The 27,201-nt window shown below is 40.8% G+C and overlaps 1 protein-coding gene across 5 annotated transcripts in view; it reads right to left on the reverse strand.

Annotated features, from left to right (window-relative positions):
• elavl2 (ELAV like neuron-specific RNA binding protein 2) overlaps positions 1-27,201 on the reverse strand; it is a 58,670-nt gene that overhangs the window by 9,116 nt on the left and 22,353 nt on the right. For 3 of the 5 annotated variants that reach the window (XM_054747823.2, XM_015946966.3, XM_015946967.3), the window contains exons 2-5: positions 18,911-19,001; positions 18,037-18,277; positions 9,670-9,773; positions 4,817-4,970 (exon numbers count right to left, since the gene is read on the reverse strand). In XM_054747823.2, coding sequence (XP_054603798.1) covers positions 4,817-4,970; positions 9,670-9,773; positions 18,037-18,277; positions 18,911-18,982 — 571 coding nt within the window. In that variant the 5' untranslated portion in view covers positions 18,983-19,001. The remainder of the gene's footprint in view (positions 1-4,816; positions 4,971-9,669; positions 9,774-18,036; positions 18,278-18,910; positions 19,002-27,201) is intronic. The other 2 variants (XM_015946968.3, XM_015946970.3) reach the window with 1 other exon arrangement.

Raw genomic sequence — 27,201 nt, forward strand, 5'->3', positions numbered from 1 at the left:
AAAACTCTGAAATACTGCAATATTTCATGTTATGATGCTGCATCAATATTCAAAAGCAATATCAGTTTTTATTAGAATTTACATGCAAGTATTTAACAAACTTTTGTGTTTTGTTCCAACTCAGAGTGCTAGGTGGCAGCAGTTTTACCGCCTTCATTCCAACGGAACAACAAGTTCTTGTGAGAACACTGGATGTGTCTGGCCTGAGTTTCCTAAATAAATTAAGTCTTTAAAATTTTAAGTATCATCTAGGGCTGTCGCGGTTGAGGAATTCCCCCTGCGGTGATTCAGGGTGGCTTAATATTGCGGTGTGCGATATTATTGCAGCCCTTTTTTTTATTGCAGTACTATCTAAACATAATGTTTACACATTTAAAAAAGGTTAAAAATTGCCGTGCCTTCTTTTATAACACTTTACTGAATGCAGATCAAAGGGCAGTAACAACACAGATCGCAGTAACGTTTGTTTCTCCGACAGTCGGAGTCCGACTGAACTTAAAAACAACAAAATTCAGAAGGTTAAACTTTTAAATGCAAATTTGGCTGCAGCATCTAACAAATAAGAAACAAGTCCCCATTTTGTTTAGTTGTTTAAAATCAAGCATAAAAAATTACATGTACCGGGCGCGCACGCGCCGGGGGGCGGGCGCACTATCATTTCACTTTCACACACACGAATGACGGTGATTTATAGCTCGGTCACGTCCTTGTTACCTACAAGGAAAACCAGCATGTTAACCATATACGGTTTGAGAGAGGATCTGAGAGGGGTGGCAACATTTCCAGCAACACTGAAAACCCTCTCGGATGGTGCGCTCGTTGCACTAACACACACGTACTTGCGTGCGACTCTGGCGAGCAAAGGGACTCTCTCCCGGTTGTTGCTCCACCATGTCAGGGGGGTTTCTTTAGGGTGGATGCATTCCTCCTGCAGGTAGCGAGTGAGCTCCAGCTCGGCTCAAACTCTCTTCGGGACGGTTGCAGAAGCAGTGCTTGTCCGGGACTTCAGCAGGGCTCCGAGCGTTTATTATTATTTTTTTGCCGCTGGTGGCAGCTCTGTCTTGGCCAAGGACTCTGGCTGCGCAGCAGCTGACGTAGTGAAAACCAAAGTGCTCCCAAAGGAGCGAAGTAACGTTTCATTTTGATACCAGTGCAGCCATCCTTCTCAACATGCATCATTGAGTTGAACCAAGTTCAGTAATCGCGGTGGCCCATGATGCAGCGCGGTGGGCTTCTTCATATTGCGATATTTCATTTTTGCGGTTACCGCGACAGCCCTAGTATCATCTGTCTTTTAGTATCACATACTGTATTGTGCTATATATCACCAATACACACCCCTACCTTTAGGTCATCCCCAAAGTTCAAGTAATCTCTACAATGATAGGATCTTTGGTGCTTCTGCTCAAGCACATTTTTCTGATGTCTTTCGCAGGGTATCTGCAGGTTTAAGTGAGCCAAATTGAAGACTTTTTAAGACCTTTTTTAAGGCGACTAAGACCACATTTAAGCAATTTTTTTAAAATTAAATTTAAGCTATAATTTACGGCTATTGCCTGGAACTGGTGCTAACCACGTCGCGAACGTGGGATTAGCCATACAGTTACCATTAATCTTGCACTTCCCCATGGCGCAAGCTCCCACTAGCTTAACCAGCTAATGTGCTCATCTAAAAATAGCCCCAACCAACTGAAGGTGTACAGTTCCGCTTATGCCAATATCATACACAAAAAATGCTGAACACTAACTAGAAATTCACGAAAATTTTATAGAAAAGAATCTTGTTTATTGGGTCGTTGGTAATTTAAGACCTTTGGAAACTGTATTTGAGGATTATTAGTCATTTTTAAGGATTTTTAAGGCCTTAAATTTGGAAAAGCAAATTTAAGACTTTAAGACTTAGGTCAGGACTACGGGTGTTAGTCGAGGGCGGGGACCTTGGCAGTCTGATCCTCAGCTACAGAAGCTGGCTCTTGGCACATGGAATATCACCTCTCTGGTGGGGAAGGAGCCTGAGTTGGTGTGTGAGATTGAGAGGTTCCGACTAGACATCGTCAGACTCACCTCAACGCATGGCTCTGGAACCAGATTCCTTGACAGGGTTGGACTTTTTACCACTCTGGAGTTGCTCCCACTGAGAGGCGCCAAGCAGGGGTGGGGATACTAGTTGCCCCCGATCTTGGTGCCTGTATGTTGGGGTTTACCCCAGTGAATGAGAGGGTAGCCTCCCTCCGCCTACATGTGGGGGGACGGGTTCTGACTGTGGTCTGTGCTTATGCACCAAACTACAATTCAGACTACCCACCCTTTTGCGCTACCAACACTATCTATAGTGGGGACAGTGTGCTGCTGACCTCTACTCAGGACGTTGTGGATCGGTGGGCAAAATACTTTGAGGACCTCCTCAATCCCACTGGCAAGTCTTCCAGTGAGGAAGCAGAGTCTGGGGACTTTGGGTTGACCTCTCAAATCTCTGGTCCTGAGGTCACTGAGGTGGTAAAAACCTCCACTGTGGCAAGGCTCCAGGGGTGGATGAGATCCGCCCGGAGTTCCTTAAGAGTCTGGATGTTGTGGGGCTGTGTTGGCGGACGCTGCTCTGCAATATCGCCTGGACATCATATCGCGTGGACATCGGGGGCAGTCCCACTGGACTGGCAGACCAGGGTGGTGGTCCCTTTATTTAAAAAGGGGGACCACAGGGTGTGTTCCAACTACAGGGGGATCACACTCCTGAGACTTCCTGGTAAGGCCTATTCAGGGGTTCTGGAGAGGAGGGTCCGTCGGATTGTTGAACCTTAGATTCAGGAGGAGCAATGTGGTTTTCGTCCTGGCCGTGGAAAACTGGACCAGCTCTATACCCTTTGGGGTATCCTGGAGGATGCGTGGGAATTTGCATAACCAGTCTACATGTGTTTTGTGGATTTGGATAAGGCATTTGACCGTGTCCCTTGCGGGGCCCTGTGGGGGGTACTCCGAGAGTATGGGGTACCAGGCCCTCTGATACGGGCTGTTAGGTCCCTGTATGACTGGTGTCAGAGCTTGGTCCACATTGCCGGCAGTAAGTCGGGCTCGTTCCCAGTGAGAGTTGGACTCTGCAAAGGCTGCCCTTAGTCACCGATTCTGTTCATAACCTTTCCGGACATGATTTCTAGGCGCAGCCAAGGTGTGGAGGGCATCCGTTTTGGTGGCCTGAGGATCTGCTTTTTGCAGATGATGTGGTCCTGTTGGCTTCATCAGAATGTGATCTTCACCTTTCACTGGAGCGGTTCGCAGCAGTGTGAAGCAGCTGGGATGAGAATCAGCTCCTCTAAATCTGAGACCATGGTCTTGATTCGGAAAAGGGTAGAATGCCTTCTCGGGGTCAGGGATGAGGTCCTTCCCCAAGTGGAGGAGTTTAAGTATCTCGGGGTCTTGTTCACGAGTGAGGGAAAACTGGAGCGTGAGATCGATAGGTGGATTGGTGCTGCATCTGCAGTGATGCGGGCGTTGTACCGGTCTGTCGTGGTGGAGAGAGAGCCGAGTCAGAAGGCGAAGCTCTCGATTTACCGGTCGATCTACGTTCCTACCCTCACCTATGGTCATGAGCTTTGGGTAGTGACCGAAAGAACGAGATCACGGATACAAGCGACCGAAATGAGTTTTCTCCGAAGAGCGGCTGGGCTCTACCGTAGAGATAGGGTGAGAAGCTTGGTCATTCGGGAGGGGCTTGGAGTAGATCTGCTGCTCCTCCACATCAAGAGAAGCCAGTTGAGGTGGCTCGGGCATCTGGTCAGGATGCCTCCTGGATGCCTCACTGGTGAGGTTTTCCGGGCACGTCCAACCGGGAGGAGACCTGAAGGTAGACCCAGGACACGGTGGAGGGACTATGTCTCTCACCTGGCCAGGGAACACCTTGGGATTCCTCGGGAGGAGCTGGCCAAAGTGGCTGGGGAGAGGATGTCTGGGCCTCTCACCTTAGGCTACTGCCACAACAACCAGACTCCGGATAAGCGGATGAAAATGGATTAAATGGATGGACTTTTTAAGGACCCGCGGATACCCTGCTTTTGGTTTTATAACTTCATTAATCTAATCTGAACTGGTCAAAATGGCAATCTCAAACCTGAGAGGTCACGACCATTTCTACAACAATCATCCATCAGTTTGATGCTTGTGTCATTTTAAACACCCACAGTTTAGGTCATTCATGCTTTCCCCATTTTAGAATACAGTCTTCTGTGCTTTGATTTTTCTACATGCGTCGGATGAATGCAGCTTGTGAAGGATTTTTTAGTCACTGAGCCGCGAGTGTTCATTGTTCATATTCTGGCTTTCAGAGATTTTCTGAAGAAATCATAAAGTGCATTTTTAGACAATCTAGAATTTATATGTTTGAAGAAAAACTAGTTAATGTTCCCACCCTGCATGGCACACACTTAGAAAAACGTCCGATTGTTCCAATTTCAATACAAAATGTTCTGGTTCCACATGACTGCTCAGAAACATTAAACCCAACTGCTCTAAATGCATTTCATGTCGTAAAGCAGGCGTTACATGCACATCTCAGAGATGAGAAATACGAGGAAAAAAACTAGGGGAGAAATAAATTTGGAAGCACAGAGTTCTGTTACTTTAAACTCATTTTCAAATTCCATCGCTGCATATTTATGAACACCTCTAGTGGAAAATTGCATTTTTGGGAGCTTCACTGCCACCTCTGAAGCATTTCTCAGCCCTGGCAGAGTCATTCTGTTCAGCAGTCCCAGGGGAGAGGAGGGGAGGAAGATGTGAAGGTAAAAAAGGAACAAAAAGGGGGGAGGCTTCATGTTCCACTCACCGGTCACCTGGTCCACCAGGATGCGTGAGGTAATAATGCGTCCATACTGGGAGAAGAGCTGCTCCAGTTCTTTCTGCGTCATTGTTTTTGGCAAGCCGCTGACGTACAGATTTGCATCTCTGATGGAGGCGGAGCTTGGACGTGCGTAGGAGACCTGATGGGAGACACTTTACATGAGCACCACAACACAGAACACGTCTCAGGGAGGGCCACGCTTCAACTTTGATGATTTTACTCAGAGCAAAAGCTGTGACCCACTTAAGATGCAAACACATTTTCACAAAAAAAAATCACAAAACTCATTTAAATGTTCTGGTTGTGTCACTTAATTTTCTTACGATCATGTTAGAAAACAGAATCTTTGAGGTCTTATGAATAATTGATGTTATTAGTCTGTTAAAATGAGAAGATGCTCTCCAGATCTGAGCTGGAGGATAATAAATGTTTAGGTGTTGAGACACCAACACACAAACGATTTGTGTGTGTGTACAATGCTAATATAAAGTGTAGTTTGGACAGCTGAAGGCATCTGGAGGCAGATTTGAATTTTAAATCTTTTATTCCTGAGAAGAAGTCTATTTTAACTCACAGCTGTGGGACTCCAGTAAACACAAGCAAGTAGAGGAGAGCCGCTCAAGTTCTGGCACAAATTAAAACGAGCGAAATGTAGCGTGCGCACGCACGCATACGCACGCACACGCGCACGCGTACACGCGCGCGCACACACGCACGCGCACACACGCACGCGCGCGCACACACACACACACACACACACACACACACACACACACACACACACACACACACACACACACACACACACACACACACACACACACACACACACACACACACACACACACACACACACACACACACACACACACACACACACACACACACACACACACACACACACACACACACACACACACACACACACACACACACACACACACACACACACACACACACACACACACACACACACACACACACACACACACACACACAGGCTGTTTCTGATAATAAATCCTGACAACTCACGGCTGTTTGCACCACTCTGACATCACAACACAAATATGTTTTTATTTCACTTTACCGGCACAGATCTGTCAGATTCCTGTTGATTCACCACTCTGGGTTCGTTGTGCTAATTGACTTCAGTGTAAACAAATCCAAAAAGTAAATTTTAGCTCAACATGACAACCTTCTTTGGATATTAAACTATAAGAGCAGCCAGATGTAGGCCTGGATATCCTTAAAATGCTTCTGAATTATAGATTTTTATCCGATTTAGAAGATAAACAAGCTCTCAACTCAATTTAGAACCAAAATCTCCCCCAAGGAACTTCGTCTCAAAGAATGACAAAGAGGGTGGATCAAGAGGACTAATGAAAAAAATTGACAAGGCAAGCAAGTTGTCATGGGTATCTGGAATACGTCTGAAAATCTTCTCGGTTTGGTTTTTGTGAGCCCAAAAGCGTTAGATATATGGGACGACTAGGGTACAAACCAGTTTAAAGGGATATTAAGCAGTTCTGCTTGCTTATAGCATCCCCAGTGTCCGTTTGTAGAAGCAAAACTATCTCCTCGCTGCGCGCTTGTCTTTCTAACACCTTAATTTAACAGCTGAAACATCTCCCAGCATTCCCAAGTGTCTACCGGAGAGATTCATCACTAAACTGAACAAATCAGCTGTGTTCATGATCTAAAACATGCAGGAAATATGCTGAAGGCAGACAGATAGGTCAGCTCAATTTTTCTAAGTCCCAGCCTGGCCACAGGGGTTTACAGGGGCTGGGTGGCCTTTCATCAACCCTGTTAAGGTTCATTTTAGCACATACTGCCTCAAGAAAATTATTTAAAAGTATGAAAAAGTTGCAAAATGTCCCTTTAACAGAAAACTAAGGTTGGGCGATGTACTAACATTTTTACAAGCGATATTCGTCAGGAAGAAAAAAAAAGATGGTTGACATTATCGTGCAAGTGATTTTAGACATCTTGTGGGCATTTCAACTGTTCTTAGTGTGTTTGACTATGAGGGGTACACATGAGATGTAGTTTTCTGAATTGTAATGGCATTTCGATGCAACAATCAGTGATAATGTTTAACAATTGGTTCAAGCTACACACCTGAGAAAAGGTGTTAGGGTTAGGTCAAACTTCTAACCTGCCGATCAGCGGGTTTGCACCAGTGGGGTGTGGGATGGGGTGTTCAGTTAGATTGGTTAAGATGTTGATCCAAAGTCTGAAGTTAACAGAAGGACACTAACAGATTATGAGAAAGATAATTTTATTGTTCTGAGGTGCTTAATGGCTTGTAGACGTAAGACCTGTAGACTAGAGGTGCTGGAAATAAATTGACTCATGTCCAAAATGCGATTCTTATTTTTAAAAATTCTGAACCGATTCATAAAGATTTTGACTCGACTGTTTGGAAGCCTTTTAAGTGTCCTTGAACACATCATCGCTGGAGCCGGTGCTAGCTGTAGCTTCTCGCTCTTTGCGCTCCTGCGCTGCAATCTGCTGAAATACAACGAAGACATACCTTTATTTAGTTTGTAGTTACATGCCGACTGCAACGTGCATAACTGACTCTTGTTAAGACTAACTAGTGCCTGTTAAATCTTCCTGTTCAATCATAAATGTTGCTGGTTTATGGCAATACATGCTACTCTAAGTTATTAAATCTGTATTAGTTTAAAATGTTTCACATTGTATTCTTCTTTTTGCTGCTTCTTCAGACCACACACACACACACACACACACACACACACACACACACACACACACACACACACACACACACACACACACACACACACACACACACACACACACACACACACACACACACACACACACACACTTACTAGGAGTATTGATCGAAAATCTATTCTGAATCGAATCGTCACCCCAACAATCGGAATCGAATTGTGATATTCACACCCTTAATGTGGACCAGCTGTTTTATTGGACCCTTGTGGACGTAAAAAGACTGATTTTGTTAGAGTTCGCCCTTTTATGTCAAGGATGACGCTCTGAATGGTGAGCTACATCTTTATCATTTCTGAGTGGTTTGATAAAAGCTTTGGTTGTGTTTACAGTTATGGTTGTATCCTTGCAATGGGAGAATCCTAGCTTTCTAATGATATAAAGTGTTCCGTGTTTGGGGCGGCCATGGCTGAATGGAAAGATCGGTTGACCACTGATTGGACGCTGAGTGTTTCAATCCCCAGACCCCACAGGCCAAATGCCAAAGCATCCTTGGACAAATACTCAACTGACGGCAGCCCACTGTTCTTCAGGGATGGGTCAAATCCAAGGGGATCAATAAAGTATGAATTATTTTACGTACATAGAAAAGAGTGTTGCGACGTTCCACCTGCGAGACAAATTTTAAAAATTGCTCAAAAATAAATAAAAGAATTATGGCGGGATTGGGCTATCAACGATAGTTGACAAGTTTGTCCAATCACTCTACCTAATTGGAAAAAATAACTTTTAAGTGAGATTCTGATCAAGACCTTTTATACTTTCTTGCAACTTTGTGACTCAAACTAACCATTATATTTAAATCAGTTAACTGCTGCGTGGCTCATTATTTCGTCCATCAACTGCGACTCCTGACAGAAATAGTTGTGCCATCAGACCTGTCTAGACAGCTCTAATAATTATAGGCAACAGCAGTGCAGCTGCCTCTTCTAAACTAATCCCGTCTATTCCTGTCTTTAAAGTCAGGACTCATTTGGCGCTCCCTCGGCACCTGGCGAGATAAAAATGCAGCATAAACGCATTTCTCCATAAACAGACTAATAGAAAAAGCAAAAAGGTACTGTGGATCGATGCTTCATTACACTCCTGAGCAGTCAGATTCATTTTCTCCGTTCCATTTTCAGTCATGCAGACATTTATCCGATAAGGAGCAGGGAATCGATCCCGCCTAAATTTTGAAGCTTAAGAAACTCAGTCTGAGGATTATTTTCTGGATGGTTAATAAATCAAAGGGCAGGTAAACCATCTAACGACTGCAACTTGGTGTGACTCAGAAGTTATTTAATGCAAAGAGATCAAAAACTCCACTTTATGAATAAATCTGTGTGGAACACACCTTGAAGCGAACACTGATGATGTTTGTATGAACGGGAGCTCAGAGACGAGCGTCCCATCACCTCTGCGTCTCACGGTCTCACCTTCACACTTTATTTGATGCTAATACGTGCAAAGTGCACAGCTCTTTCTCACTAGGGTTTATTTGCACTTCAGAGACAACTTCAGATGTGCGACACAAAGAAATGTTACCATGTCCTAGTTTCAGGGGCATGAACTTAGGGGGGAAGGATGCACCCGTTTGACTCATGGAAATGAAGCAGTGTGGCTCCACAGCTTGCCACATCTGCACAATATTTAAATATTAACCAAAAAATGGAAGAAATCAAACAAAGCAGCAACAGTTCTGCTGCAATTCACAAAATCTGTGACAGAAGATTTCTCTATCAATCTCATAAAAGCAGTGAAAAATCACAGTAAAAACTCTGAGTCTACCATCCACAATCCTGCCGCACGACATGAAGCAAATGAGTTTTTTCCAGCAGCACACCGAGAGCTGCATTGCCTGATGAATGCTAATAGCAGCCACCTCCCTGTAAAGGCGTACTGCACCACTACAGCGGCACATGCAACCATAGAAACAGTTCTGCTCCACTTGAGGCCCGAGAAAAGTTGCCTGTGCCCAGATTAACAATAGGCTCCCTCTCTACCCCTCATGGCATCATTACGCCTCGACCTAAAGGCTCGCCGCAACACTCTGGATTTTCCCAACCTGTATACCAGCAGTAACAAGATCTTACCTTGATGGTTTTGGTCTGAAGTCTCAAGCCGTTTAAAGTATTGATTGCTTTTTCTGCATCTTTTGGGTCCACGTAGTTCACAAATCCATATCCTAGGCTCTGTCCTGCAACAAGGTAAAAAAAATTTAAAAGACAGAATATTAGACTAAAAAAAAAAGAAATAGACTTACATTACAATTAACTGTGGACACAATGACCTTTTAGATGCATTTGTGGAATGAAACTGAATGTCACTCTATTCCAGCTAACAGAAGACACAGATCACACCAAAGGTCAGAGAAACACTCATATCCTAATTGGCTCAGAAACAGGAAAATCTGCCTTTAACCAAAAAAGTAATGCATAAAATAAAAAATAACACCTCCTGTGCCATCACATCAGCTCATCTACAACAAAGCAGCAGAGACTGTGTGTTCATCTCCTGATGCAGCTCATCACTAATGTACAGATTAACACCCACTGAGTGCACACAAATAATCCAACTTTCTCCAAAGACAATTCTCTCTTTTGTCACAGTTCTGGTCAGTCAATATGATCCATATACTTGTGGTTGCCTTTACAAACACAAGACCTTTGGTCTCTCGCGCTACAAAGTTTACTGTATTTCTGTATTCTAGAAATCTAGACAACCCGTAGCAGGTCGGTCTAGCTTTTCTTTGACATGGGTGAGGGTTTGAAAAAGGATTCATTTGCTGCTTTGTCTTTTTCAACAGAGTATGGTGGACTGCCTCAAACATTAATAAGTAGATGCCCCATTGGATGCTGGACAGCATATCAGTGTCACCACCATATTGGGTGGGTCCCTCACTCTCCAAACTGGAGTCAACTCAGAGTGAGCAACTATGACCGTTTTTGTGCAGCCTATGGTTGCAACAACCAGTGCACTTTTAAAAAGTAGATCACGTGGGATTACTATGGACTTTTTTTAGCCTACTTTTTGGGATTTTATATTTTGTTAATTTATTTAGCTGAATCATATTTATATTTTAACTATTGTGTTAAACTATGTGTATGACTTTGTGGAAAAAGCATAAAATGGAGGGCTGCACGATATTAGGAAACCCTTCAGTGCTTGATAATATTGATTAATGTTGTAATGACGATATGACTTGCAACAAATAAATACTTAACTCAAAAACAACAACAAAAATCAAAAACAAAAGTACTTAAATTTTTTTTATAAATGGGAAAAGCAAAAATTGTGATCAAAAGATGTGAGGAAAGGGAAAAAGAAAATGAACCAGAAAAGGCAATCAGTGGACTCTGGGAAAAACAGAATCAGCAGACAAGAGCAGAATGAAGCTAGCTCAGGTGTTCGCTAACCATCCAAATTAAGTGCCGTCTGCCTAGGGGGTGGACATCTAACCCATAAAAAACCCGCCCAATCGGTCACATGGGCGAAGGGCTCATGCTTCCGTTGGATTGACAAAAAGCTTTATGTGTAGCAAAATCTGAAATGACCATTCATTGCATTGTTTTTCTGTTCTCAGCGATATGCAGGCTTGCCCCCAGAAAACTTGCTAGGCCCAGCGAACAGTGACAGTGGTGTTGGGGGTGGGGGAGTGCGTGGATCATTATACCAATATGTCTGTGACAGTGGAGGAGTGGCGCATGCCATTCCTTCCTGTTTTATCACATTTCCTTGTTCACTCCTGCATAATGTAAGATTTTTACTATTTGAATGTCAAAACATCCAGTTAACTTCTGAGTGTTCTCTCAAAGTTTTATGTGCTGTCTAAAAATAAAGACAATTAAGTTTTCCCCTTTCAGAAATTATGTATGATTTTTCAGAAATCTGTAAAAGCGATCGTCTTATATATGAAACAATGTAAGCAATGCGTAATTTTTTTTCTCTTGCCAAGCACGCCCCCTGCCCCGCAGAGCTCCGTGCAATAGGAAACTGAGCGCCAACCAGAACTAACCACTAGCGTTGTACTACCGCTTACCTGCTTCAAGTTTAAGGAATACCTCGACTGATGCAGAGTTGATGAACTTTTCACGGACAAGTAAGTCTCTAAAATATAAATATATGAGAACACAACATGACACGAGAATAATAGTTGTACAACAACGTGATTTAGCTCCGTCTGTCAGCTACAGAAGCACATTTATAAACTAGAAACGTGAAGTCGCCATCTTCAAAAAACCAATGTTGAACGCATGTTGCTTTTTGCGAATGTGTTGCATTTATTTCAGAAAATGCTTCAAACAAATAAGTTACATGAGGCAGCCGTGATAAAACACACAAACAAGTCATTAAAGTTAAAGTCCCATTAGTCATCATCCCACACTTAAAATTGCATCTCTGCTTTTTATCCATCCCCGTGGGGAGCGGTGAGCTGCAACAGTGGCTGCGCTCTGGAACTATATGGTGGTTTAACCACCAAATCAAATTTCTTAAAGAGACACTGTGGAACTTTAATATTTTAAAATCACTTTCTTGAGCCAGTTTGTGCTAAAAATGACCTATTACAGGGTTAATGAAAGGCCACCCAGTCCCCTGTGGCCAGAATATTTCACTTGTAACTTTAGAGTGCCAGTCTAGTCTGTAGCAGTTTTATTAAAAAATGTATTTTTAATTTAATTTTTTTAAATGGAGCCGACATTCCTGGCGCTGCAGTCTGGTACAGCTACACATGTCCGAAATTACAACATGGCAGCACCTTAGTGGTACTGTTTTTCTTTCACTTCTCAACAACAACAAAAAGCTGAGACTCTTTCTTACAGATCTTTGCTAAACATGAGCAGCCCACACCTCAGACCAAACACTTTTAGCCTTTAACTCATTCACTGCCATTGACGACTTAAGTCGTCATTTGCATTTTTTTACTGTGTGGCCATCGGAACGAGCCCCCGCGCCGAGAGAACAAACATCTTAGCTCTGAAGCCGATCATCCGTATACGTCACACGTCACATGATCAGGAAGCAGAAAATCCATGTGTTAGGAGAACGTTTTGGGCCGTTCCTGTAAAAAAATAGGTGAGGCGCGAACCGGAAAAGCATCTGCCGATCACAATTCGACAACAGATTATGAATGAACGGATAACGCTCGCCACACGCGGATTCTTCCTGATGAAAGAGGTGAGTCTCCTCTTTGTTTTGGTTGTTTTGGGGTCGACATCATCCCAGCACGCAACGTTTTGTGACTCTTAAAAAAACTGTAAAAACAGTGAGAAACGCTGGCAGCGAAGGCCTTTAGCAATCAGGAAATGGCTGGCAGTGATGAGTTAAGATCTACTGACACAGTCACCAACAACCTAATAATTATGGCCACGTCACAACTGGTTTGAGACGTTACAATCCCAGGAAATTAACGACCAGCATTATGGAAGACACTAAAATATCGGATACAAATGAATCATTTTTGTACTCAAATTCAACTTTAGATAAAACTGCAGAAAAGCTAACACACACACACACACACACACACACACACACACACACACACACACACACACACACACACACACACACACACACACACACACACACACACACACACACACACACACACACACACACACACACACACACACACACACACACACACACACACACACACACACACACACACACACACACACACACACACACACACACACACACACACACACACACACACAGCTGCTTTGTCTCTTTCATTTACACTTAACTAGCACAGTGCCTGATTTTGCTTCGCTGATAATGTAAACTTTAGCTGGAGTTTAAAATATATTAAAATCAGCCATTAATGTTGGTGTGCTTTTGTCTGCTGAGCTACATCCCTATGTGTGTGTTAGCAAACAAAATACTTAAGTAAATGGTATTTAAAGTTAAGTAAATTTAAGGGTTTCTTCCGGTGCTGTATAAGTGTTGTAGGCCACCAGGCCTTGCATTGCCCCCCACCAGGCTAAGCGTAGTAGAATCCAATGACATATTTTTGCCTTCATAGATTCAGCCACAACTGTAGACACAGTAAACACTTTTGTCAAACCACTAGAAGTTCAAAATAATGTTCAACTCACTGTTTAAAGCCTCATATCAGCGATTGAATAGAGCCACCTTGAACAAAAATGGTCTTAACAAGGGACCAATATAAAGAAAACAGTCCACACAAAATCTTTCCTTCACAATCCAACATAAAATATATCTGGAAACCAAAAAATCCTTCAAATGAGTCACTTTCTCATCATAGCCTCCATAAGCGTCCTTGTTTCCGCTTCAAAACTGATCTACAATTCACTGATTCAACAGGTGAAGGGTTACCGTCTCTGCTGAGGCCAAACCATTAACTATTGGCTCCATTTTGACATGAGTGGCTCGAACCAATTGCAGCATAGTTTTATAGTAATCAAATAGCCAATGAAACATGGATAACAAAATCTCACATGGACCCCTCTTGGATTGGTGGATCACTGCATACAGTGTGTGTCAGACCCACAAAACTTCACCTGAACCTATCAACCATTGTCATGCTATTTATTTATTTTATTTTTACAGAAAAATATCACTAATTGTTTTATAAATCTCCCAACACTGCCCTGCGATGGACTAGCAACCCTTCCAGAGTGTACCCTGCCTGTTTGGCTGCTGACTGCTGGAGACAAGCACCAGCCCCCATGACCCAGCGTGGATAAGCAGGTTCAGAAAATGAATGGATGCATGTACAGTATCTCCCAACACAAATACATACCTGCATGTTATTTCAGTCTGCAAAACTAAATGTCACTGATAAGCAGACTCAAATTACCCTGATGAATGTAATCTTTTTAACGTACCGCTGTAATCAACCGCAGTCAGGATCTGGGGCTGAAGACGATCCAAAGTAAGTTTGGTTCAAACCCACCGAACTCGAGCTGAAACAGTGTTGCTGACTAATGCTTTAAGAATGTACAACATTCATAAGCGGTAAAATAAGCAGGCTTTACATATTTGAAAACCGTTAAATCCTAAAAGTGTAAATTTTTACCCTAAACCTGCTTAGACATGACTAAAAACATTCCTTTTAGGCATCCTGTATGTATAGATTTATTCTAGTACTCGGTCTTCTTAGGCTCCCCTTCCTTGACTCATTTCTGAGCTCAAGTAAAGTCCATGAACTTAATTTCACCACAGATAGCAGGAACTGAAGCAGTCATCAGTCAAGCCTTTAAATTGAGTTGAAAATGATGACACACTTCCCACAGCCTGGAGGGCTAAACGCCTACTGCACTGTACTGACTGTATACGAACATGACATGCCTGTACTGTATAGATGTCTTTTTATGGAACCATACATTCACTGTAATTTAGAACCAAGATGTGTTTATAAAAGGGCAAAACCAATATTTTGTTCATATTTAGCTGCCATTAAATGAAAAAAAAAAAAAAGCCAGGTTGAGAATCAAACAGCAACACCCAGCTCCCAGTGAACCACCGCTGCTGCCCATAGTGGGAGGAAAAACGACAGAAACTATGCTTTTTCTGCAGCAGCCAAAGCATGCACGTTTAAAGCAAAGAGGAAGCACATATCTCTCTGGTGATTATTAAACATCTGATGTAGCAACCTATACCGATGTAGGCCGGCTTAAACCCATCGCCACAGGGCCAAGGAAGAGACAAAAGGAGTACAGCCTGGAGGAAAAAGCGGTTTAAGAATCAGAGAACCAGTCCAAAGAAATAACTCGGAGGCTTTGAATCATATCAAGGATGTAATTTTTCTCCACCCCAATTCAAGTCTGAGTTTAAAAGGAATTTTTTACTTTATCTGCTAAATATATTAAAATGTTGGTTTGAGAGTGACCATAAATTTATGATCAACCAAGTCTGAAAATAAAAAAAATATTACAGCCTGCAAAGTTCTGCAGGATTATAACCATCAATCTCATTAATGGAACTAAACTTGATGAAGGTAGGGATGTTTAGAAGTTGCTGTAAATGTACTCATTATCTGCACCGCTTTCAAGCTTAAGAGCAATTAAGCATCCATTTTTATTTCATTAAACATTAGTTCTAATTAAGTAACTGATGAACTGCATCTATTAATTTTTTCTCTATCTTTTGTATCTATTAGTCTATAATGTATCATATACCATTACTGCTAAAGCAAGAAGTTGTGGACGGGAAGTTGTTCACATGATTCAAAATAAAGTTCACCAGCATGTTCGTGTGAAAGTAGAGCTTCTTAATGAAGTATTTTCTTTAATCTGCATTAATCTGGTTTATAACAAATTTACTGCAGGCAAATTAAATCTGAGTCGTTTAAATTTTTGTTTTAAAAGCACACGCGAGGAAGTAGAAAGATGAATTGAGTGCACACTAATAGTTATAATACAGCACTTCTGACTGATAATCAAACTGAATAACGAGGAGCTATGAGATCCTGACAGCTTTGTTATCTAAACCAGAACCACGAGAATTATAGCAGAAGTTTAAATTCAACGGTACATTAAGATTTACACTCATTAAGGGATTAATGGAGAATTTATTAAAATCTTTTTTACTGAGATGAGATCTAAATGGAGATGCACCGATGTGAAAATTTAAGCCAATATCAATATCCAATATAAATGTTGCAGTCATGGCCGATAATTGATAGTAACAGATATTTTAATTCTTTATTACCTACACATATTTATAAATGCAGGCACTAAAATGCTTGTAAGACGTTTAACATCACAGTCACATGACCCAACAATGACCATATAGCTTAAAGTTACTCATCAAACTGAAGTCGGTACTTGTAAAATGGACCAGCATCGGCCGATACAGATGTTAATGATGATAAATGTTGCACTGCTTTAACAGTACTGTATGAAAATGAAAGGTTTCCATTAGATAAAAAATACGTAAAACCTTATTTAAAAAAAACTGAACTTAAGTTCCCCTACAACAAAGCAGAATGCTGCTGTTAAACAGGTTTTTCTGGTATTTAGAGTCACTAAAGCTGATTTCAGAATGCCGATATGAAAATAATAAATTAGTTTAGCAGAATCTTTTTTCTCTGCCCCCATTTAACCACGGGAGTTTATGTGCTGCTTTTATTCTCAAGGGCACGCCAATTTAAAACAGCTTACTTCATTTGGTTACCCCTCTCGAGTCACTTTCAGGGTTATTTCTGACTAAATATGCAGCTGCTTTACAGCTAATCAAGATGTTCACAACACTGATTTTGAGTAATGACCCAGCTCAACCCATTTCACACAATCAAACATCTTCTATACGAATGACTAAGCAGCAGCATTTATTCCAAGCCAAAGCACACACTTGACAATTTTCATCAAGCCTTCATGCAAAACCAGACCCACTACACCCCCACTGTCTAACGTTGGACTCCTGTTTACAGCGTGTGTCCACATAAACAAGGCTTCATGATTCCGCAATGCAGAAAAATCAGATGGACTCACAGAACTTCAATAAAAATATGAAATTTACTTTAAATGCAGAGAACTGTGGTTGCCTTGTAACAAATCAGAGATTTTTTTTTATTCTGGGTTTTTAACAGCAATGAGGTTCACTACAAACAATGCCACTGCAGTGCTTCGAGGGGGGGGGGGGGGGGGGGGGTACAAAAATGCAAGGTCAACCAATCAGGTTTTGGCCCTCATCTTTATCATTTTTGACAATAGACCTACACTAAATTTCAATACTTTGTGACTGAAAGGTCGACAAGTTCCAAAACTACATTTTGAGAAATAAAAGGACAAAATAAACTGACTTTCCCTAAAGCCTTAGCAATATTGACACAGTTACAGGAATTCTTTCATGTATTTAGGGCAAGTCTGTTTGAGTAAACAGACGAGCTACAGTCACACCAACCAACACTTTTAGAGGTTACCTGCTCGACTACTGGGTGTATGAGTCAGGGGAATGTCAGGGTACCCTTGAACAGCGAGCGGTCACACTACAGATGCTTTAGCTCTAATCAGCCTGCTCAGGTTGCACAACCTCAGTACAACTTCCTGCCATTAAAAGCAACCTCAGCTCATTTACGAGCTCTATACACGGCCAGAAATATAAAAAAGCGTCTCTACAGAAGATTTTAGGGAAGCTGGCACCACAAAATCTTCCTTATCAAGTCAGTGTTTATAGCAGCTAATATGGGTCCATATGTTGCTGCCTGATAAACTAAATAATTGGTAGACGATGGGAATTATTTATCCTGTCGTGCCAACTTCTATAATTAGTTGCAAGACTGGATCGTTTTCAGCAGTCGGTGGTGAAAGTGGTCCATTATACAAACTGAAAATGTTCAGCATTGAAGCTTTAAATTTAGATATTGTTGCAGGAACATGTAAATATTGTCCAATCAAATCAAACACCAGCTTCCAAGTTTTTTTTTTATATAAAAACTACGGGCAGAACTTGAGGTAATTAAACAGCCACTGCAGACCAAACTGTGTACTTACCCGTTATTTTATCTCGAACAAGTTTACAGGACTCGATTTCGCCAATGCTCCCAAACAAACTCTTCAGCTCCTCCTGGGTCATGTTCTGGGGCAGATAGTTGACTATCAAGTTAGTTTTACTGTCCTCTATGCTCCCCTCTACGGGCGAGGAGCAGTTGTTTGAGATTGTTGAAGGACCGTTGCTCGTATTGTTGCACGTGGGCCCGTTGGACAGCTGTGTTTCCATGGTAGCAATTACCTGCTAAAGAGAAGAGAAAAAACAAGGTTACAATCACATTGTATATCGACAAGAAATAAAAAATACTTCTGGCAGAAGATGGCAGAAAAATAAAAAAGGGGTAAGCATTTTATATAAACAAATCATGATTGCCATCTCTATTTGTGGGAAGACATTTTCTATAAAACTGGTAAATACGTTTTTCAGCTATTTTTACAACAGAAAAGTTGTATTTTTTCTCAGGCTCATCTGCCAAAGTCACGTGTCTGACAATGCAGCTTTTAAATCAACAAAATAACTGACAGAGAGCAGCACCAAGCCTGCAGCCGTCACTGAACTAACGAACAAGCCCTCAATGACAAATAAGTTAAAGCAGCAGTGTATGAAGAGTCATCTTTGACTAACATATTCACGGTGTGTAGGAAGACAGTTGGTGCAGACACATTTCAGATTAGTGCTAGAGAAATCACATTTTAGATAGTTAAAATGAGCATTTGAGTGAAGTGTGAACAGGACAAAGGACTTCATCCACTTGATAGATTTCCATTTAATCTTTATTCCCCCAATTTGATTAGCTAAACATGATGGAGCTAATCATGACGGAGAGCACAGGTAGGCCTTCTGGCCAAATGGAGAAAACAAAAAGGTGCCACAGACCCCAGTCCAAGGCTCAGGCGCCCACGAACCACTTCTGAGCAGTGAAGCCACATCGCACAGTCTGACTGCCATGTTAGATTGGAGATGCCGTCTGGAAATGTGGACACAAAAAGTACTTTGTGTTAGATCAACAAGAATGAAAGCAACAGTCAGAGATGATCACATGGCATTGTCGGGAAACGCAGAGAAGGATTTCTGTTTTTCTGGCATGTCCTTGCTGTTTGGTAGAAACCGGAAAGAAGCAGAAGGAAATGTTTCACTTGGTCAAAATTCATCTACAATAAGAGAAGCATCTCCAAGAAAAGTAATACTCTGAGCCAGAAATGAGCTCCAGCCACAACAACAGAAGAAAAAAGCAGCAGGATTGGCAATTAATGGCAGGTTTGTAACACGCACGCTGAATTTCAAAAGGACATTTGTTTCTGAAACACACGCAGAGAAAAGATGCAAATAAAGTTAAACGTTTAATTTCTTTCTTTCTAACAGAAAACAATTATACAAGAACCAGAGCTCAGATATAATCACAAAACCAAACTAAAACTCACAAATCTTTTTAAATTCTACAGAAAACAACTTTTCTCTACAAACTAGTGATGTAAGGAAACACTGATACAGAAATATCATGATATTCCCTTCGATAATTAAGAGCAGGAATTAACTTTTTTTTTTTAAATCATGAATCTACATGCTAACATTTACTGTATTTCTTTAGAATATTAACTGTATTGAAACTCCGGCTGCTAGATGGCAGCAGCTTTTACCTCCTTCATAGTGAAGGAACAAAATAGGACAATAACACTGGCGGTTTGTTGGAAGTGTCTGGCCTGAGTTTTTCAATTAAATTCAGCCTTGCAAATATCGTCTTGAATATAATATTGCGATACATCATATTATCTCCCCTGTATTGTGATATATACATCGTATCGCCAGATTATTGCCAACTACGGTCCCTACTACAAACCGTAATGAGGGACAACATCCCAATTAGGATTTAATGTTCAAATAACCAGCAAACATGGTGCAGTAGTCCTGTGTTTAAATAAATGGCACATGTCTGATTTGGCTTTACAGAAATGAGTAGCTACTCGTGACGTGCTATATTTTAGCCTCCAACTCTAGAAATTCAAACTTTTACCAAGCCTTCAAGTTTTCTACTCCTCAATAGGGGGTGTGTATTGAAGAATCTGACGACAACGGAGAGGATACCATGTGTTGCAAAACTAAAATTGTAAGAAAATCGTCACATTTTAAGACCGAATTTAACAGGAAAACTCAGACCAGACAAACACATCCAGTGTTGTCGTGAAATCTCGTTGAGTCAGAACGAAGGAAACTGCTGCCACCTAGCAGTCGGAGTTTGAATTTTACTGCATAAAAAAATGTAAATGTTTGCGTGTAAATTCTCAAAAATCTCATACACTGCTTTAAATATTAATTCAATAGAAAATATATCTAAATTTCAGTGTATCAATCTTTTCTTACATCCGTACTGATAACCATGTCCAAAGTTAGGCTAACCTCTGCTTTCCTTATTGTGGACAGACTTTCAATAGTACCAACAGCTCACCATATCACACACAGCTAATCACAGTCCAGCATGGCAGCCTGGTCCGTCTGTGATGAAGAAATCTAAAATAAAATAGATCCTACTCTGATGGAGCTGTCAGACTGGTCCCATTTTGACGAGCAGTTGTCGGTAGCTGTTCCGTTTCACACATGCTTCGGCCGACTGTGGGGTTACAGTTACTATTAGCCTCTGTGTCAAAACATCATCTCAACTACAACCCAAATTAAAAACCACTCATTTGGAGTGATTTCATTTGTGTTACACGCAGCCCAGACCGTGAACATAACAGCTATCTTGTTTTTAACAGTAAGCTTAATAAGCATCCTACTCCTGATGGCGCTTTTTCGTTACAGCAACAGTTCACAGGAGAAAAAGGGGACCCCAAGGAAACCACCTTAGAGCAGCCACCAGCGTGTCCTATGAGATCTACAGCTGAAAATGGAAGTCATAATTTTATATTTGACGGCCAAACGTATAATTTCAAGCAAGCCAACACACTGGAAGAGGAATTTTAGCTATTGGGATGTGTTTCCATATAAAATGCCCTACCCTTTTGTAGAAGGTTCCTGAACGACCTCCGTTTTAAGATCTCGTATACAACGGGTACATGCTGCCTTGCTAAAAAGCTTCTACGTCAGAGCAGTTCAAACTTAATAAACCGCTACACCAATAATTTTACTAGAAGTCAGATCTGGTGCTCTGGTACAAGGCCTTTAAACTTTCAACTTGATGCAAGTAAAATTGTGGAAAATAGCTGTTTGACATTGTTGATTTATGCGTAGTACTGAGTACCATAACTCTGTACCTCTTTAGTGCTGATTTGTTAAGTACTAGTACCAAAATATATATACAGCTATTTTCCAGTGCTAGGTTTCTGTGATTTCTCCTCAAAGAAGTCCCAAAGCCGCACATCACGTGACCAGGGCCTTGCTCACACTAACATGTTTGCAATAAAGACAGCATTTTACTTTTAAAATCATGTATACTGTACGTTTATCTATTTGGATTTTTAGGAATTTAAACAATTCATTTCATATTTTTAGAGTAGACAGACATGCAGCAGCTGGTTGGCGCCAGGAGTAGATGTTTTCTTACACTAAAGAATAGATGAAACATGTGCACTTTATCCTCATCCTGTATTCTTTTGTTTAATAGCAAAAAAGAAAGAACTACTTTGGATTTTTCATACACTTTTTTTACTTTGTGACCATTTTTGCTTTAAAATATGTTTACTGCGTTGCTTAGTGTAACAAAATATATATATATATAAAAAAACTACTTTTTGAAGTTAAAGTTTCCCCCTTATAGTAGAACCTAAAGCTTTAGGTACTTAAAAATGTATCGTCCGATTACTGGTATTGAAAGAAAATCTAATGCTATTTAGAGTCTTTTGAATCTAATGAACTCCCTGCAACAAGCCACATTTTCTTCCAAACATGCAACCCATGTGTAGTTTAAGTGCAACCAGACTAGCTGCAAGTGACTAAAATCAGATTTTATTAAATGTTAGCTGATAATGTTCTACATTATAAACATATTTTACAAACTCAACATGTGCAACACATCAGTTTGTCAGATTTTCATCTAAATCCATCATTGAGAAGTTACTATAATCCCTTGTAATGCACACGGAATTGCCTCCGTGTTTGAAATGAGCTCTATAAATAAAGTTGCCTTGCCTTTTGTACAATAAACTTATTCTAAGCAGCCACAAGTACTCAGTCATGTTTAGCTGACCTATAAAGACAGTCCAGGAGTACTTTTTATTTCCTCACACTCTGCAGCTTGACGACAGCAAGATCAAATCAGTATAAATTAGTTTTCCAAGCTCACCAACCAGCGGCTGGTAAATAAACCCGCTCACCAGTGAGAGGCAGAGAGATGAAGGTCACCAGCAGCACGATCCAATGTGAAACACAAATGGGATTTAGAACTGGGACCACTCATTATGGTGGAAAATAGGAGTAGGCCCAGCTACAACCTGCAGCTCAGCCCTGCTGGTTTTGTGAGAGGACATATTCCTCAAGCCAGTTTCCTACTAAATACACTATATATATTTGTTTTCACCATTTAGTGAAATAACAAGCTTCATACGGCAAAATACAGCTTGCTTTCATCTTTTTTGAAAATTAAACATCAATAATCCACTGCAGTCATGCAATCCTAAACACTTCTGGTGTTGGTAAGTACTCTAAAAATAAAATTAGTTAAGGTGACGTGCTGTGTCATAAACTCCAACTTTAATGGTGGGATTAAGCAATTTTAGTAATGCATGCCATAGAAGGTCATAATCGCCTATGCTTTTTTAAGCACTATAGAGTAAAAATACCCAACAGTGACAAAACAACCTAACTTTCATTTCTTTTTCCCCTCACTTTAAGCAAAAGCCACACTTTTTCTATTCACTCCTGACTCACTTGTCTTGGGCTGCAGCCAGGAAGCTCCTGCCAGCAAAGGAAGAGGTGCAAATGGCTCGTGGACAGGTGAATGAAGAGCAAAGCCACGGGCCACACAATGTGATATTACCAGAAAGACGAGACAAAGACGCTTCACAAATAAATACAAGAGAATAGGGATGGGAGAAAATATTGATATTCTGAAATATGCCTTGAATCAATAGAGGATCGCTACAATTGTTTTAAATAGAGGATTGACATGCTAACCTTGACGATTTCTTTTGTGTGGTGCAATTCTTTGTCGCCTAGTGGTTGAGTGTCCGCCCTAAGACTGGGAGACTGGGGTTCAAATCCTGGGTGGGCCTAAAATCAATATCACGATATATTGAGGATTTCACCTCGATAACGACAAATGGATGATAACTACTACAGGTATGCACAGAAACAAAAGTTGTCCACTAGGTGGGGCTGTCACGTGCATTACTTTGAATCACATTTTTACGTGACTCAAGGTGGTACACCTTCTTAAAGGGACATGACTTGGCCAACCTACACACATCTCTTTATTTTTTTAATAATCAAATTTACTGACATGGAAAAAATGATCACTATAAGAATCATAAATTTCGATAACGATACATTTTCTATTTAATGCCCAACCCTAGGTCATACCAAAGGCTTTAAAATGGGACCAATGCCTCCCTGCTTCACACTCAGCTTTAAGGGGTTGGATTGGGGGGTTAAACCATCAAATGGCTCCCGAGCACAGCCACAGCTGCAGCTCACCGCTCTCCACGGGGACGGGTCACATGCAGAGATATAATTTCACCAGTGTGGTGATGACTAATGGGACTTTGCCTTCAACTTCAGACTGACTGCTAGGTAACAGCAGTTTTTACTGCCTTCATTCTGATGGAACAACACGATAACAATGGATGTCTTGAAGAGTCTTTCCAGGGAAATTCAGTCCCAACATTACAAGTATCGTCTGGCTTTTAGTTAAACTTAGTTTTTAAATTAAAAGTTACTCTTCAGTATAACCTGACGCTGCAGTGGATGAGTTTTCATCTGTGTACAGTTCTCCACTCCCAGAGCAACTACACTCCACTTCCGCCCCTCTGCGATTATCAAATGTGAGCTGCAGAAAGTTACACAAATCATCATCACCGACAAGTCTGGGATTTTGTTTGTATAGCTTAAAAATAAATAAATAAATTAATAGCTAGCGTTAAGCAAATGTAAAAATACATTTTCCATTTCTCTTTAAAGGGAGTTGTCAAAGTAGCTGCAGGCTGGCCACAGCTGTGTTCATAAAAACACCTTCTCACAGTTGTTTCACTGATAAACACAGCTGACCGCCTTAAGACAGGTGCAATTACACCAATTCTAAATACTAGCGACAAGTGTCTGAAACACTTATTGTGTAGATTTTAAATAGAGACATTTGGTCAGCTCTTCTACTTCAGAGGATGTCGGCTTCTGTGGTGACCTCTGCCGCGCCACGTAAACGTAAACATTTATAACTAGAAAAATCTCCACCAGCTTTTTACAAAAAAGACATTTCTTTAAACTGTTTACACCAATTCATATAACTACAGATTAGGGCTGCTCGATTATGGCAAAAATAATAATCACAATTATTGGGACTGAAATTGAGATCTCGATCATTTAAGACGATTTTTCAATTAATGTTGATTTTATTTGTTTTTATTCTGTCATAAAATTGCTCAGGGCACAATCAGGACCAAAATAAATAACAAGATCAATTCAATTCAATTCAAGAATACTTCATTAATCCCACAGGGAAATTAGAGATGATCGCTAAAATAACTCCTGACTCCCAGTGTAAAAAGACCAATCTACTTATAGCTCATAGTTTATGACCCAAGAGCTATACACCTTGGTTTAGCACATTTAAGTCTAACCAGTACAGACCCAAAAACCAATATCTTGCAAATACTGACAGCAAGACTTATACAGTGGCATTCATAACAAATAAATGCAAATAAATTGATGTTCACAAAATTTAGCATAATATGTATTTAGTCATGTCAAGGTGCTGCAGAAGAGTGCAGCACCGTGTCCTCAGAGAGATTAGTTATTATTTATCAGCGTGAGGAACTTATTTCTACCTTATTTATAAACTACTTATTTACAGGTCCATCAGTTAATGTAATAATTGTCACAACCACAGCTGCACCCCCCACCCCCCAACCCGGTCTCACAGCAATCAGGGGCAAGCTGCACGCGTGTTTAGCGCGCCGCACGCGCACATGTAGCTTTTTTTAATCGGCTCACAAGCCCGCAAGTACGGTGTGTGTCACACTCTGGTTAATCCAACAGGGAGCCGGCTCTGAGAGCCGTTTCTTTAGCGACTGACATCACTGCATCATTCCCTTTCCTAATGTCCTGAAGAATGGTCTGGAGCGCAGGCAAAGTATTTAGCTAACCTGCAGGAAATGTCAATAACAGTTATCCAGAAAGTAGCTAAGGGTTACCAGAAAAGTTTCTGGGGTTTTCGCTAGGTACTGAAGTCGTCATTTGCATTTTTTTACTGTTTGGGCATCGGAACGAGCCCCCGCACCGAGAGAACAAACATCTCAGCATCATCTGCATACGTCACGTGATCAGGAAGCAGAACATCCATGTGTTAGATCGTTTTGGGCCGTTCCTGTAAAAAAAAAAAGTGAGGCGCGAACCGGAAAAGCATCTGCTGATCACAATTCAACAACGGATTATGAAAGAATGCTCAAAACACGCGGATTCTTCCTGATGTAAGAGGTGAGTCTCCGCTTTGTTTTGGTTGTTTTGTCGTCGACATCATCCTAGCGCGCAACTCTAAAAAAAACTGTAAAAACGGTGAGAAACGCTGGCAGCGAAGACCTTTAGTGATCAGGAAACGGCTGGCATTGAATGGGTTAAGGGAAAACTAGTAAATACTAGAAATGTAAGAAAATATCGATATAGCAATATATCGCAATAATTTTTCCTGCGATATTATATCGATGTTCAAAAGCTGTGTATTGATTTTTTTGGAAGAATTTACGTGCAAACATTTGTGTATTTTCTTTTCTTTTGGTGCAAATCAAATGCCGTCCGCTAGTCAGCAGTAGTGTGCAATGGAGTTTGTTTCCACCACTGAAATGTAAATCCCTCTTATGGTTCAGATACCTCATGTTAATCATGTTAAGTATCAGTTTGGACCGTTTATTGAATTTTCCTACAATAATTTTAGTTAAAAAAAAATCGCTAATATCGTCCAACTGAATGCATCGCAATATATCGTGATATATCATATAGTCTCCCCTGTATCGTGATAAGTATCGTATCGCCAGAATTTCACCTATACACATCCCTAGTAAATACATCAGAAAACAACGTTTACCTTTAGCAGAATTTTGCGTGCTTTTTACTACAGGGCATTGAGAGTGTTAAAACAAGAGGGAAAAGTGTGAAAATGTTAATGCCGTCTGATAAAAGTGTATAAATTGTGTACTGACAGGTTTTAAAACTTAAAATAAAAACAAAGCTGGCTACTTCGTGGATTTAGCCTATTGCAGCTTATTTTTAGAAAATAACCCCCACGATAAACAAGACCACAATGTATACGATATAGAAAAAAATTACATTTCTATAGTTTATATTGATCAATATATGACTATTTAAAAATGTAGAAAATCAATTTTAAGTGCAGTCCTGGCCATTGAATGTTATTTAATGATAAAACAAAAAGGTTGTGTTAAACCTGGTTCTGGCTCTCGTCTATTATCTGCAATTTTAGCAATGGACTGTTTCTGTTAAACTCGTACTAAAAATCTAAATAGTGCCATGATGGTGAATTCCTGTATCCCTTTTTTGGGACAATTTCCTCCATCTCTCTTTGGTTTAACAGAGGAGGGCTAGGTGACAGAGCATGCCTGGGTTTGTCGTTTTGATTGAGTTGTAAGTAATGGCTCTAGTATTAAGCTACCTGACAGGCTATAATCGAAAAAGAGAAACATTTTATTGAAGTTTTAATGACCTATCTTTTTCTATTGCACCACACATCTACTGATGAATATTGTGACTGCATTATTGCCCAGCCCTACTATACATATCACAATACAAAGAGGCAATGACGATATTATTGTGATACTAAAATCTAGGCTAAGTTTAATTGGAAAACTCGGGCCAGACGTTTCCAAATGCTGCATTATGTTCAAGGCAGTAAAAACGGCTGCCACCTAGCAGTGAAAGTTTGAATTGCACTACATATAAGGAATACTATAAATGCCTGTAAGTTCTCCCAAAAATTCGATACACTGTTTTTTCATTTCAGTTTTTTTTCC

This window comes from Nothobranchius furzeri, chromosome 2, assembly GCF_043380555.1.
Source record: "Nothobranchius furzeri strain GRZ-AD chromosome 2, NfurGRZ-RIMD1, whole genome shotgun sequence".
In the NCBI taxonomy this organism is placed as follows: domain Eukaryota; kingdom Metazoa; phylum Chordata; class Actinopteri; order Cyprinodontiformes; family Nothobranchiidae; genus Nothobranchius; species Nothobranchius furzeri.